Source organism: Rhamphochromis sp. 'chilingali' (assembly GCF_963969265.1).
Source record: "Rhamphochromis sp. 'chilingali' genome assembly, chromosome: 6".
Classification (NCBI taxonomy): Eukaryota; Metazoa; Chordata; class Actinopteri; order Cichliformes; family Cichlidae; genus Rhamphochromis; species Rhamphochromis sp. 'chilingali'.
Genome location: NC_137933.1, coordinates 23,922,638 through 23,935,973, shown reverse-complemented (window position 1 = coordinate 23,935,973; position 13,336 = coordinate 23,922,638). Strand labels below are relative to the sequence as shown.

Below are 13,336 nucleotides of genomic sequence, written 5' to 3'. Positions count from 1 at the left end.
CATCTTTTTTAGCTTGTAGAATAGAAACTTTCTCCTAGAGCTGTGTGTGGTGTGGTGTAGATGCATAGCATGACACACTGATTGGTCAAATGCAGCTTTGGTGCTCATCACTAAAATAAAAAGCAGCTGTGTGAACATCAGCTCTTAAAGTTAGTCTTAAAGAAAGGAAGCAGCAGTGAAGTCCAGGCTTTACTGAGTCTACATGCGATGGAAGAAATCGAACACAATTTCGACTCATTGGAGCGAGATATTATTTAGGCTACTTGTCGCCAGTCGATTTCATCTTCCTGTTAGACATCTAGCACACAAAAAGTCATGGAAAATAAAGATGCTGGAGATGAGAGAAGATTAGAAAGTAATCAACTACAAAACTGGTGGGGAATGGTGCAAACAAAACCAGACTGCATGACTTCGTTTTGTCTTTGTCCCCTCACTTCAGTTCTGGTGAGTCAAATTCAGCAGTTAGTCTTTTATCTTTGTACTATTTTGCAGATATTTGCACAGTCTAAGTAATCCTTATCACGTTTGTCGATAACGGTGAACTCCATTCTAGCCATTAGCAGCCAAAATGCTAACGCTTAGTCCTCAAAATACAGAATTCAAAACGAGTGGTTTCAGCCTGTGGTTTCAGAGTCTTCAGATAGTGCACGCTAACAGACACTTACTAAAGGACACACATATTAATCCCAGTTCTTTTATTCTTTCGGTGATGATACTTTCTGTGTCAGAAGTGTATGGTTGATTTGTTGTCTGAGTACATAATATGCCTCTATATTTTCCGTGGATAAGTGAGGTTCGATTAAAGGCAGTCTTATTGTGGCATATTGTTAAAAATAAGTGAAGCAACAACAACAAAACTATGAATACAATAACTGTTGCTCAACTGTGGTTTCCAAGGACAAAGATGAAGTTTAGCAAGGCCGTCAATTATTTTCTCAACTCTGTACCAGCATCAGGGCTGAACTTTAAACCTCAACTTCATTCTGGTTTCTTGGGTTTAGAGGTCGCGGAGTCCTGCTTATTCCAGTGTTACACAACACGTTAAAACTGTAAGCCTGGATTTCCACCGAATGCTATAATCTTTCCTGCACATAGAGACTCTAGTACACGCTAGATGTGAATAAAAGTCAAGCACTAAAGTTGCTTTTACAGCAGGAAAAGGGAAAGAAACAAAAACAGCAAAGGGAAAAAGCCACAACGTAACACTACAGTACAAAATTAACCGTGGAAAGTCATTGTGCTTTCACTTATTAACTCTAAATTACCATGTCCAAGGAAGAGGAGAGCCAGAAGCATTTAATATCCTCCACAGTCTCTTTACAGCAGCGAGATTAAAACCACTTTACAGACTCAGTCATAGCATGGGAGATGGTGAGGAATGTTTACGGCTTTTCAGCTTAATTCAGCGGGTATTTTCCATTAGGTGGGAAGCAGCAAATTGCTGTTTGATTACTTCTCGACATCATACGGATTAACAGGCCTCACAACTTTTAGGTGTGGCTGAGAGAGATGCCGACTTCTTTCATTGTCAGCAGTGTCAGGATGATGCCACTCTCAGCGGCAAAAACACCTCTTTTGGTGAAGTGAATTTGCTTCTCTATCTGTAAATTACAAAACTGTACAAAAAGAAATATTTAAAATGTATATCTGGAAAAACCACCTAAAGGGAAAAATCTTCCATTTTCTGGATGAGCAGCCTTTTAAAAGGTGTTGTTTACACACACAAAAAATGTCAGAGGAAGGGTGTAGAATTGCAATATAAATAGGAGAACAGCAGTATTACTGTGTACAGTAAAATGACAGCATATAACAGTGAGGCTGATCCTTCTAAATGCATTGTGTTCATCTCGAGGTTCCTTTGTCCTTAATAGACCTCAGTAAAGACACAAAGTGTTATTCGTTATTGTTGATGGACGAACTCGGATGATCTTCTTATTTCAGGAAATTACCATCGCACACTCTGACATTCTTATTTAGGTTAGCACCTTTTGTCCATCAGGAATGCCAATGTTAAGAGACAGCGCTGGCTCAACTGCAAAGAGAAAATAAGTGAACATGATATCTTTTATTTCTCTCTGCTATGTGTGGAATGAAAGTCTGCCGACTCAAGAAGGGAGAGGTAATAAGCTGGAAACGTAGGAGGCAAGAGTCACATATTCTTGGGTCTTGTCTAATGAGGGAAGCATACTAAGTAAATATTCATACTCGCAGCAGCGACTGAGGGAGTAGCTGCACACGTACAGACATCAGGGAGACGCCTGAAAGAATCACACTCTTCTGCTGCTGAGCAGCTCCGGAGCAGCTGACTGTGCCGACTGTAACAGCGATGATTGGCTGGAGCGTGACTTTGAACCAAAAACGCTTATTTTATACTTTTAATTAAAGACACTTTTCCACTAATTTAAATCCAGACACTTAAAAGTTATGAAGCAGATGTTTCTCTACAGTTAGTGTAGTGTTGCACGCAGCCGCTAGTTTTATTAAATTGAGTCCCTGCACATGAACCAGACTGTAAACAAACAAACAAAAACAAAAAAAACCTTTTGCAGGTTGCTAAGTGCAGCACCTTAAATGAGGAGGCTGTTTAGCATTTACTGTATTTCAGACTGGAGCTCCCAGAGAAAACCTGGGAGCTCTTGGAGAACATGCGAACTCCACACAGTTGACTGGGTTTGAATCCAGGACTGTCTTGCTAATAGGCAAAGGTGTTAACCACTGAGCCACTCTGCTGCCATCCTGTTAATAAGGTGAAGAGCACAATAAATAAGAGAATAGTGTAACAGTAAATAACTGTGACTCAGGACCTAATTACATGAATTGTGGATACATGACCTTTTATTTGTTCCACAACAAAGCTGTCCATCTCAAAGCACTAATTACTCAACTAATTTAATTTAATATGAGGCCACAGCACCATTAATGTCTAATCAATTACCTTTTATGGTAAATAATATTGAGCATACTTTCTCAGGTTTTACAGGTTTTATGGTATGAAATCGCTTTGGCTCAGTTTACAGGAAATCTTACTACTGTTACCGTAGTCTGTGGTGATGGAGTAAGACATACACACACACACACACGGGACATCTGGCATAATGTGGAGTCTATAGTGGCCATAACGACATCATCACCATGCAACCGGAGACTTCCCTCTGAGCACAGCTATACACAGAAGGAGCTCACACGGCAAGATCTATATAAATGCAAATATATATAATATATAATATTGTGACAACAACTTCCCCTAAAAAATATTAATGGGCAGAAAAGACAGTGGATTCCTTTTCTCTCGTCAAATCTGAAAACAGAACCAGACCTTTTCCCAGAAGTTACTACAAAGGAATTTCAACACCGCTCCTGATCCATAAGCCCAGGCTTTCCCTCCATGCAAATACCATCACCATATATGGAAAGTGTGTGAGCAGCTCTGACTCGGGATACAGGAAATGGCTGGGTTTGATTCACTATCATAAGCGGCACTTTCCCTCTTATTTCTCCCTTCTATGCCATTTTCCCCCTTCTTCCACATCAGAGTCTGAAACAGTGAGTCCACCGTGTGTTAGGGCTAGGTTTCTCCTCTGCCCTCTGAGACAGATCTGGATAAAAGCCATGAGAATGAATTCCTCGCTTCTAAAATAAGAAGCAGCTAAAGCCATTGAACACTGAGCAGCAAAAGTCTGGAGAAATCACACAACTTTCATAGAAGCACATGGCTGAGGAATCCTCTGTGAAGCTGATCGCTAGCAGTACGAGTACAGAGAAAAGGTCTCGATACAGGACAACATCCTGTTTCGCATCATGAAAAACTGAAGGATATTTTAGCTAAAGCTGCTGTAATTAAATTTATCCTAAGAACAGCAGTACAAGACAAGCTAATACTGGTCACGTACTAAAGGAGACTGCAAGAAAGCATTTCAGTTGATATGACTTAAGACTTTTGGCCTGGATCAGACCGTCTGAAGCGAGACCCTACATCTGATAAGCCCTCAGATATCAGATTAGTTGTGCTGCCATTCCAAGTCGGAGCTTTGTTTAAATATATTGTTCCTAGCGCTGATTTCATGAAGTCTATTTTAAGAAATTACACACACGCAGCAATTAACTTACAACATCACATATTTGGGTCGATGACATAAAAACTAAATGGAGCCTGTGAGTTAGATCAGCCGGGCAACTCGAGCCGCACTGCATCACACACACGTAACACGACCCACTCTCCTCACGTCGCACAGCAAACACAACCTCCTAATTTGTTTATTTTTCTATTTAAGCAGCAAAATTTCCCATCTTTCCCTCTGACGTGTCGATGATTCGCTACCTGCAGTTTCAGCCCCCTCCACAACCACAGCCTCCACCTGTTAGTGCCTGGGAGATGTTTAGTCATTACTCCCCAGTTTAGATTTGGGGGTGTGATAAGATAAACTCTATCTGATGGTTACTTCGGGACTATCAGGACTGGTCAGTTGTGTAAATCAGACAAATGACATAAAACCAAGAACAAAGACCTAAATAATTACACAACGTAAACACACAAATTGACAATAATGCTGGACAAATCCAAACAGATTTAAAAGGTTGGCCCCTGCCAGTACATGAGCTTTAACCTCCAGCCTTCAGCTTCCCTAAATAAGTTAGTTTTTTTTTTTTTTTTTCATTGCTTACTGAAATTACATAAAGTTACTAAAGCTGTCTGGAAAACAGGTCCTCGTTCTCATCTTTATCGCCCTGGTTTCGCTCTTCCAAACAGAGCCATATGGTAGCCATTGCAGCAAAAGGCATGTCACTGTTTGCTGTTAACGATCTCAAGGAAGTCTGATCTCTCTGCAGGTGAGCTGTAAAGAATATTGCTTGCCCTGACCAAAAAGTAAACACAGGATATTTAGTCACTCTTTTCCTCTAGTACTACTTCAGCTAAGCTGCTACAATCACCGTCTCCTCAGTAACGCCAAAGCAAGTCAGGGAATCGCTCCAACACACATTTATGTTAGTGGGTTGATTTTGACCGATTTTCTTTTTTCCCCCTCTTGAACGCTTGTTGTGATCCAAAACATTTCAAACAGTGCTTAAGGGGTTACCACTCTCTAAGCTGAATTCCCACCTGGTCTCTGCTGCTTACGCTTGTACTTTGTGTGAGATTAGTCACTGCATGTAATTGGGCCAGATGCAGACGAAACCGCTGACTAAGATAGCTGGCCTTTCCATGGTGGAGGAAAAAGATAAACAATGATGAGAGATGGAGGAGGAGCTCAGCAGAAGAAGCAAAGAGAGTGGAGTCAGAGGAGCAGTGACCCAGTCTGAGCTTCTCAGCGAGGGGATGCTCATTCAGGTCTAAGTAAGCTCTGTACACACACATGCAAACACACAGAAGCAATGCTGAAAACTACAGTTAAAAGCTGGAGTCTGATTAAAGAGCTCATTCACAGTTTAACACACAGAGGAGGTCTTCCTCTAAACTAAAGCAGTTAAAGTTAAAACTGGTCTAAAAATTAGTTTTTTTGTTTGCACTGGGAAACACAGACAATCCTTTTTTTAAACACAGTTTTCAGATAATAGATCAGATTTAAGTTGCACGTCAGGTTTTTGAGATGTTTTGATGTTTACACACTTTAAAAAAAAAGAAAAAAAAAAAAAGAAGCTTTTTCCCACCAAAATATTTTCATACATTTATTCTGAAAACTAACCAGAAGACAGTGGTCAAAAATGTTTGAGCTCTTGCTGGCTTGTACCGCACATCCGTGTCTCTTTGCTTGGACCAGCAGTAGTCGCCCATCATGTATGGAAATTTTCCCTGATAACAGTTTTCCATCACTTGTATATCTCGATGAAATCTTTCTCCATGATCATCGCAAACACCGCCCAGACAAGATGGAAGAAAGTCAAGACGGGAATGTAAAAAATGCATCTTCAGTGACATTCTGGCACGCATTAGCTGATATGCTTTCAGCTTGTTATCCACAAGCTCAGCAATATTCTTTGCTCCGTGACTGCCAAGGACAACCTGCACGAATGCTTCCCGTGCTGCTGATTCAGACAGGCTTCAGTTTACTTTCAAGCTCACTGTCGAGCATCACTTCACAGATTTCAGGATCAACAAAAACACCTTCCTTCACATTTTTCATGACCATTATTACTTAAAAACAACAAACAAACAAAAGGGGACGTGCTAGATCCCAGTAGCGAAATGCTTGCTGACCAGTTTAACCTCATAAAAATATATTTTTATAACTATGAAGGTAAAATTCAATCTTGCATCACTGCAAAACCACATATTGTAGCACTGCAACAACATGCAGTCACATTTGGCTCGACACAAAAAAGGATGACGAAAGGAGGCAATCTGTCACAACACCTGCATACAGACCGAGAGGAAATATGACTTCTGATCATACTGAGAAATATATAGCCTCCAAACTCACATATTTAACACCAGCAGCAGACAGCGATCTTTAACTTTAACGTCTTTTTCCAGCCAGGTATTTCCAGTAAAATGTAAATCAGAAATGTACTAAAAATAGCACAACAAATACTAAATATAAATATTAGGATACTAAAAATAGAGTCGTGCAGAGTGTGTAGGAACAGCTTCTTGTGAATATAGGTGTATTGTACTGGGAATGACATGCTTTTCCATCTGACAGTCATGGATCACAGACTGGATTTGACTGTTCCTCACCTGGAAAGGAGGAAAGGAAAACACCAGTTTCCACTCTACACCTGCTGAAACCAGCTGCTCCACATATTAGCAGCTCCATATTTTTGTCTGTAGAAGATTGTTGAGCAGAGACTGTGGGTTCTCTTGACATCTTTCCACTTCACAACTTCAAGGATGACAGCGGTCACTTGGATGTAACTGGGACACCATCATAAATAATGCAAACAACAAGCCTGCCCGGAGTTTCCATGCTTAGACTTCTCACACTGTTGTTATGGATCTGAGCTTCTACAAAGGAATAATAAAAGGAATCTATTCTTCGGTGAGGATTTGGAAACATGAGCACCGACTGGCTGCGATGACGTTAATATGCTATGCCTGCAGGGCTGGGCTGAATGCTGCCCCTCCCATATAAAGACGGTATAATGATCATGAGTGAATGGATACTTTAAACATTAGTCTCCTAAACGGATGACAATAGCAATAAGGTTGCTAATAAAAACACAACATCAAAGACAATGTGGTTCAGGGTGGAAGTCTGCTGAAGAGGCATGTCACTAAGTGCTGCGTTTTCCTTTTTAAAGCAGTTTCAGTTAAACATAAACAAACTATCTGCAGTGGAAACCAATTCATAGCCATGCCAGTGCCACAATAGGGCCTCAAATCAGTGAAATCCAAACTACAGTCAAGCTAAACTGAGCACACAAAAATACATGTTAAAACCCATCCCAGCTTTCCGCGTTACCTTCTGCTCCAACTAATTATTCAAAGCTGTCTCCTCTTCTTAGAAGGTAAGAGTCAGTCTGGCATTGAGGGAAGAAACCTTAAAGTTGTTTGTTACGGTAATTTGCCAAAAATGGCTTTGTTTTTGATTACATAATAATAATAATAATAATAATAATAATAATAATAATGATAATAATAATAACAACGAATCCAGCGTTTCATAGTGCACTGTGAACAGAAAAATCCTTTAAGAAGCTACAGTTGCAACTGACATTATCAAACGACTGCCAGGAAAGAAGGAAATTAGTAAAGCCAAGGTCACTGAGATCAGTTCCAGATGAATCAGAGCAGTTGGACTTTAGAGGTACTGCTTCTGCTTTTTTGTGTCTATTAAAAATCTGAACTTGAAATAGACTTCAGCTGCTGGAAAACTTAAGTTGTAAAAAACAAACAAAAACAAACAAACAAAAAAAAAAAAAACTAAACCAACCAAACACAGCATTACCTTAATTAATTTACTGCAGCCCAAAACTGTACTTGATACAGTGTTGCAATAAAATGAGTAGCTGGACTATTTGAAGCAACTCTGCATTAGGAAAGAATAAGATTTAAAATTAATTAATTAATCATCCCTGTGCTTTCATGCTGAAATAAACACGATTTGTCTCCTACAGTTTCGGAAGTGTCATGCATGTAAATTATGAATGTGATTTTAATGATGCTGACTCCATAAAAGTGAACTCATGGAGAAGACAACTAATGACTCGTAGGTTTAACTCAGGCTTGTTTAGTTCAGAAAGTTACTGCGCTGCTTCCCAGTTTATGATTAACAGAACGCTGGACTGCAGTGGTTCGTAATACCTGCTGCGTTTGACTAAATTTTGCTGCTGACTGAAACAAGGTATAAGGAAGTCTGGACCCTAGTAAATTGCCTTTTCAAAATAAAACACTAAAAACTGCCATGACTGGGTTGTGTTTGGGGGGTTAGATTGATGCACGACTCATGAGAAATGACAGCTGATTGGTTTATGGTACGACAACAGAAAAGGATGTGCAGCAGGGCCAGAGGGACCGAGTAAATAACTTTTCCTCTTGTGCCATTTCAATTTGAGGCAAAGCTTTGCAAGCTACTTTGCAGCCCACCTTCAATCCAGTCCCACCGTTTCCTGCTGTATCCAACTTCCATGCTTCTTTCGATTATAACAGCCCTGACTGAACTAGTGTTTATAAATGATCATCAAGTTCAATACTATAGTGTTTGGACACTTAAGTCAGTGGGTGATTCCACAGTGACTCAGGCCTGCCACAGGATATGTGCCAGAAAAGACAGCTAATTCAAACCAGCTAATTCTGACTTTGTTTCCAGTCAGTTTGTTTATGTCTATTATAGAAAAGCTGACAAGCCTTGTATTAAAAGCTTGTACTAAGTTCTTGTTCCTCCTTGATCACTGTCTACAGCTGTGTGATTTTTTTCCCATATATCTTAATCCACAAATAGAGAACCTGCTCCATCTTACCCAGTGCACTTTTCCTATCAGCTGTTCAAAGATGAATGAAAGATTATGACAGCGGACGAGAGGTGGGGTCGCCAGTCGATTGCAGGGCTAAGACATACCCACACCTACCGATCAAGCATTTCTTTGGACTGATAGGAAACCAAAGGAAGGTTACAAGGTCCCCTTTTAATTAACTGTGTGGGTTTCTTTAACTTTTTTTTTTTTCAAATCAATCGATTAATAAATGCAGAAATTTCAGGTTGTGTCTGGTTTCGACTCACGTCCGTATTCCTTGTTGTTATTAGCTTAACTATTAGCCAGCAGCAACAAAAGCAAACTCACTAACAATAACTAATGTGTCAGAGGGAGTATCAAGCTTCTTGAAAAACACAAAAACACATACATTTTCATTTTCTGTGCCAGCACAGTTTCATTGTGAGCAAATCGGGCTAAACAGTAACTAACAAGCCAAATTTCCTACAGCAGCATCAAGACAAATGAAGGGTGGAGTTAAAGGCGATTTGGTGGCTGAGTGCTGGCTGGCATGGGATGATGGGAGGTTAAGAGCACTTGCATGAGTCTGACCTTGTTCCTGGTTTGCGATGAGGTAAGCCATACATGCAAATAGGCAGGTATAATAGGACACTGCTTCGTTCAGGGTAAAAGAACAAGGAGAATAAACAAACATCTAGCACGAAGCATGCCTACAGGATAATGCTGACACAGTAAGAGCATTTATAAGGAAGTTAATTTATCCTTTACTCTATGAACAGATTACCTGCAAAATGGAAGAGAGGCTGGTTGTGTTACTGAGCTGGAAAGAAGGATCTAAGCCAGATAAACTACAGCTTTTCCATTGGACACCAAAGACAACTGATACATGAGAAAGCCATTGCTTCCATTTGAAACTCAAACTGAAATAAACAGCTAAGCTTACAAGTTCAGAATTCATGACAAATGCCCTGTGAGGCTTATTGCACACAGCGCTGCAGCGAGCTAAATCCTTAGGCCTAACATTGTCAAAATGCTGATCGATGCAGGTGCAGTTTGTTAGTTAAGTTTGTTAATATGCTAACATCTGCTAAATAAAAAAAGTCTTTAGTTAGAGCTGAATATCATTGTTTATGAAATGTATGATCCATCAGACACATTTGACCTAAAAGTAATTGAGAGATTTTTAAAAAGTCATCAAATTATTCCTGATATTTCAGTCTGGTATAAAGTGATTGGCCAGCCCAATGACACTGACCGACAAGCTCCACTGACATGAGCTAATAAAAATGCAATGATAATATGTGATGACTCAATAAAAATATTTCAGCTGTTTAATTACAAGTCACACTGAAAAGAGTTACTATCAATCTCAGAGAAACTGTGCCACTGAACGCTCGCTCTGGGGCATGACCTTTGGCGATCAGCTGAAGCAGCTGAATCCTCTCTGCATCACTGAAAGCACTGTGGCTGAGGACTGAAGCCGAACTACAGCAGAGCAGGCAGAGATTTAAGTGTTTTAAAAACCAGGCCAGAGCCAAATTGTGCAGTTACTGGGGAATTTCGGATGAAGGGAACACAATAAATAAACACAGAGACAAAAAAAAACACTGCTTAACTGTTCCCCACCTAACCACTTCCACTGAATCATGCTTCATAGTTACAAAAATACCCAATGTCCCATCACTATATCACTTACTATGAAGTCACGACTATTAAAATATGCTTCTTTTGTGACAGGTCACTCATCAAACCTTTTCTGTGGAAATAATTCTCAGCCTCCACTCGTGTTGTGTGGACGTCTGAAGTCCCTCCTTTTTTCCCCTAAATCAAAACCAAAAGTCTCATCCTGCCTTTGTTGTGTGTCCTAAACATTTTTTATAGCATCCATACTGCAATAAAGAAATAAAGATTATTATAACAGCCAAGGTCCCAGTGATCCAGCCACATTCTGTGCAGGAAGTCCAGCAATTTCATGTTTGGGAAATCATCTTCATTTGACTCCAACTTTAGCTTTAGTAAAGATATTTTGTCCAAATGAGAAGATGTAATAAAATATCATATCATCACAGAATGTGTTCACGACCAACAAATCCAAAGAAAGGGATAAAAAATAGTCCATCTGATTGCAATCATTTATAATAATAAACAGTAGCAGTAATGGAAATGCTTAATTTCTTATCAAAAAAAGAGACTCTGCAGTTGCAGAGTGAAGTAAAACCAGATTTGACACTTGGGCAAAATAGAAGAAAGCTCAAAAACTTTTTGGTAGTTGACAACTTGTGTTTACAATGTGTTTGACACATTTATAAGCGATTTATAAGCTTCTCGTGTCCTCACTGATTTACAGCAAGTGCAACAGTAGAATGAGTCAGCACTCATGGGGTCCATCAGGCCAAACAGCAAAGTGGGGAAAACTTGGCTCCGTAACAAAGACGTATGGAACCGATTGAGGAGTGTGTGTGCACACTGCACTGCAGCGACAAGACTAACGAGTTCCCCAGGTCCACAGAACGGGTGTTCATCCTGTTTTCAGGGACAGGGCTTGAATTCCAGAGCAAGTCTCTAAAGCAGTGATGGGTTTGAAAATGGAGCACCAGCTCTGAGATGAAGTATGCACCTCCCTGCTGGAGAGACTAATGCAAACCAGCTGCTCTCATGCCGACTTGCTATTCAGCATCTGGCAGAGAAGGAACCACTGAGCGATGCTGGTGTCTGCTATTCTAGACAGATACAGTGACAGACTATTTTCTCTGCACGAACTGATACTCTTCTTAACCTCTTGTAAAAAGCTTTAGCAAGAGTGTGTGAGTGTCAACAATGTCTACAAAAGCTGAGTTAAATGCTGCAGGATTACATATGTTGTGCTGACTGGATATTATCTCAACCAAACCGACAGGTTTTAATGCATCACCTAGGAATCGAAGAATGCAAACAGCTTTCAGGTCTACCTGTTTTAAATGGACAAAGCATGTTTACAGTCTGAGGTACTGTACAGACACGTGGAAGAGGTTCCTAAGTTGAATGGTGGGTACGTTTTTCAGTTGCCTTTCAGGATATTTCTATATACAAGCCACAAAAAAAATATTGCAACCCCCCTTCATATAAACATTATGTCTCCAACATCAATGATGCAGCCATATCATTAAGTGGAAATGTGCTAAAAGTCTGTATCAGCTGTTTTATTAAGAGGACAGGGTTAAGGAAATGTTTCCAATATGCAAAACATACAATATCTCCCATAACTTCTCTTTAGGTGTGTTTTCTGCCGACCTGGCATTTAGAAACCAGGAAAAACCTGCCTCTCTGTGATGCAGCGATACAAAGTAAGGTGCACACAGTACACACTCCACTCCACCTGACACATTGTCCTCCAAGGCTAACCGGTTTTCTAACAAAAGAGACTGAACCTAATTTATCAGTGCTTTCTGACTACTTTCACCACAGGCAGTAAAAACTATAAGTCTGCCTGAAACAGCCAAGGTTGCCGCTTCTTATCATAGGATATGTTACACTCGTCAGGGATCAAAGATTAATAAAGCAGCAATTGTGGTTTAAAAGATTTTTCTGTTAAAAGCCTCCAGTGAAGCAATCTGTGAGCTATATTTATGGACATGTGAGTTATCAGTTCGAATTTCGTTAATATTACTTAAGAAAACTTTCAATTAATATTTAAAATAAACACGTTTAACACCCGAGACAACTTTTATAAGCAGACTAGAAAAAGGAACCGCCGCTCCGTGGCAAATATTTGGATTATGATGACTATATTAAACAAATAGTGCCCTACTATCTCAGCCAGTGTAAACACCGCTTACCATCCTCTGTCCTCACAACAGTCGCAGTCTTCGATGTCGTATTCCCTGCGATCCAGTGTCTGAGCGAACCTCGGGGAAGTTCACGCTGTTTAAAACAAGGTCTGACTTGTTTAACCTAAAACCAAGCGACCAAATCCAAAATATACACAAGTTATTCCCGGTAAACTCCAGACAGCATGGATGCGGCTCCTTAGCGGTGCCCTCCGTCCATTGTTGTTCAGTCAGATGTGAGTCCTCCACTGACAGAAGCACAGCAGTCCTCAGACAACGAGCCGGATGGTCAATTTACGGAGGAGCAGTGCCCAAACAGCCCGACTCTAAACACAACACGGGAAACTCGGTCCAATCAAAGCGCGAGTGTTGTTAAATATTCATTAGCTCCTGGAGGGAGGGCAACTGGGCATGCGCAAGTTTGTCGTTCCCTAACAACAGACTCAAACATAAGAGGACGACTAATAAACATGAGCTGTCTTCAAAGAGAGAGCCAACAGCAAGGCAGATGGTACTATGATCCAGCGCAGGGGCGTAGCTTATAATGTCAGTGGGGTCTTAGCTTTTAGGAAAAGTGGCAAAGGAAAACTCATACAGGCTAAAGGTCGTGTTTTCAGATTACAGTACTCACTGAATGTTATAATACACTATTTCACGATCAT

The 13,336-nt window shown here is 40.3% G+C and overlaps 1 protein-coding gene across 3 annotated transcripts in view; it reads right to left on the bottom strand.

Moving 5' to 3' along the window:
• The window catches only part of myo1ea (myosin IEa), a 50,139-nt gene extending 37,134 nt beyond the window's left edge, over nucleotides 1–13,005 (bottom strand). For 2 of the 3 annotated variants that reach the window (XM_080884503.1, XM_080884504.1), the window contains exon 1: nucleotides 12,684–13,002. In XM_080884503.1, the coding sequence (XP_080740629.1) occupies nucleotides 12,684–12,686 (3 nt within the window). In that variant the 5' untranslated portion in view covers nucleotides 12,687–13,002. Of the gene's footprint in view, nucleotides 1–12,683 lie in introns of all 3 variants that reach the window. The other variant, XM_080884502.1, reaches the window with a different exon arrangement.
• Nucleotides 13,006–13,336: the final 331 nt, after the last annotated feature.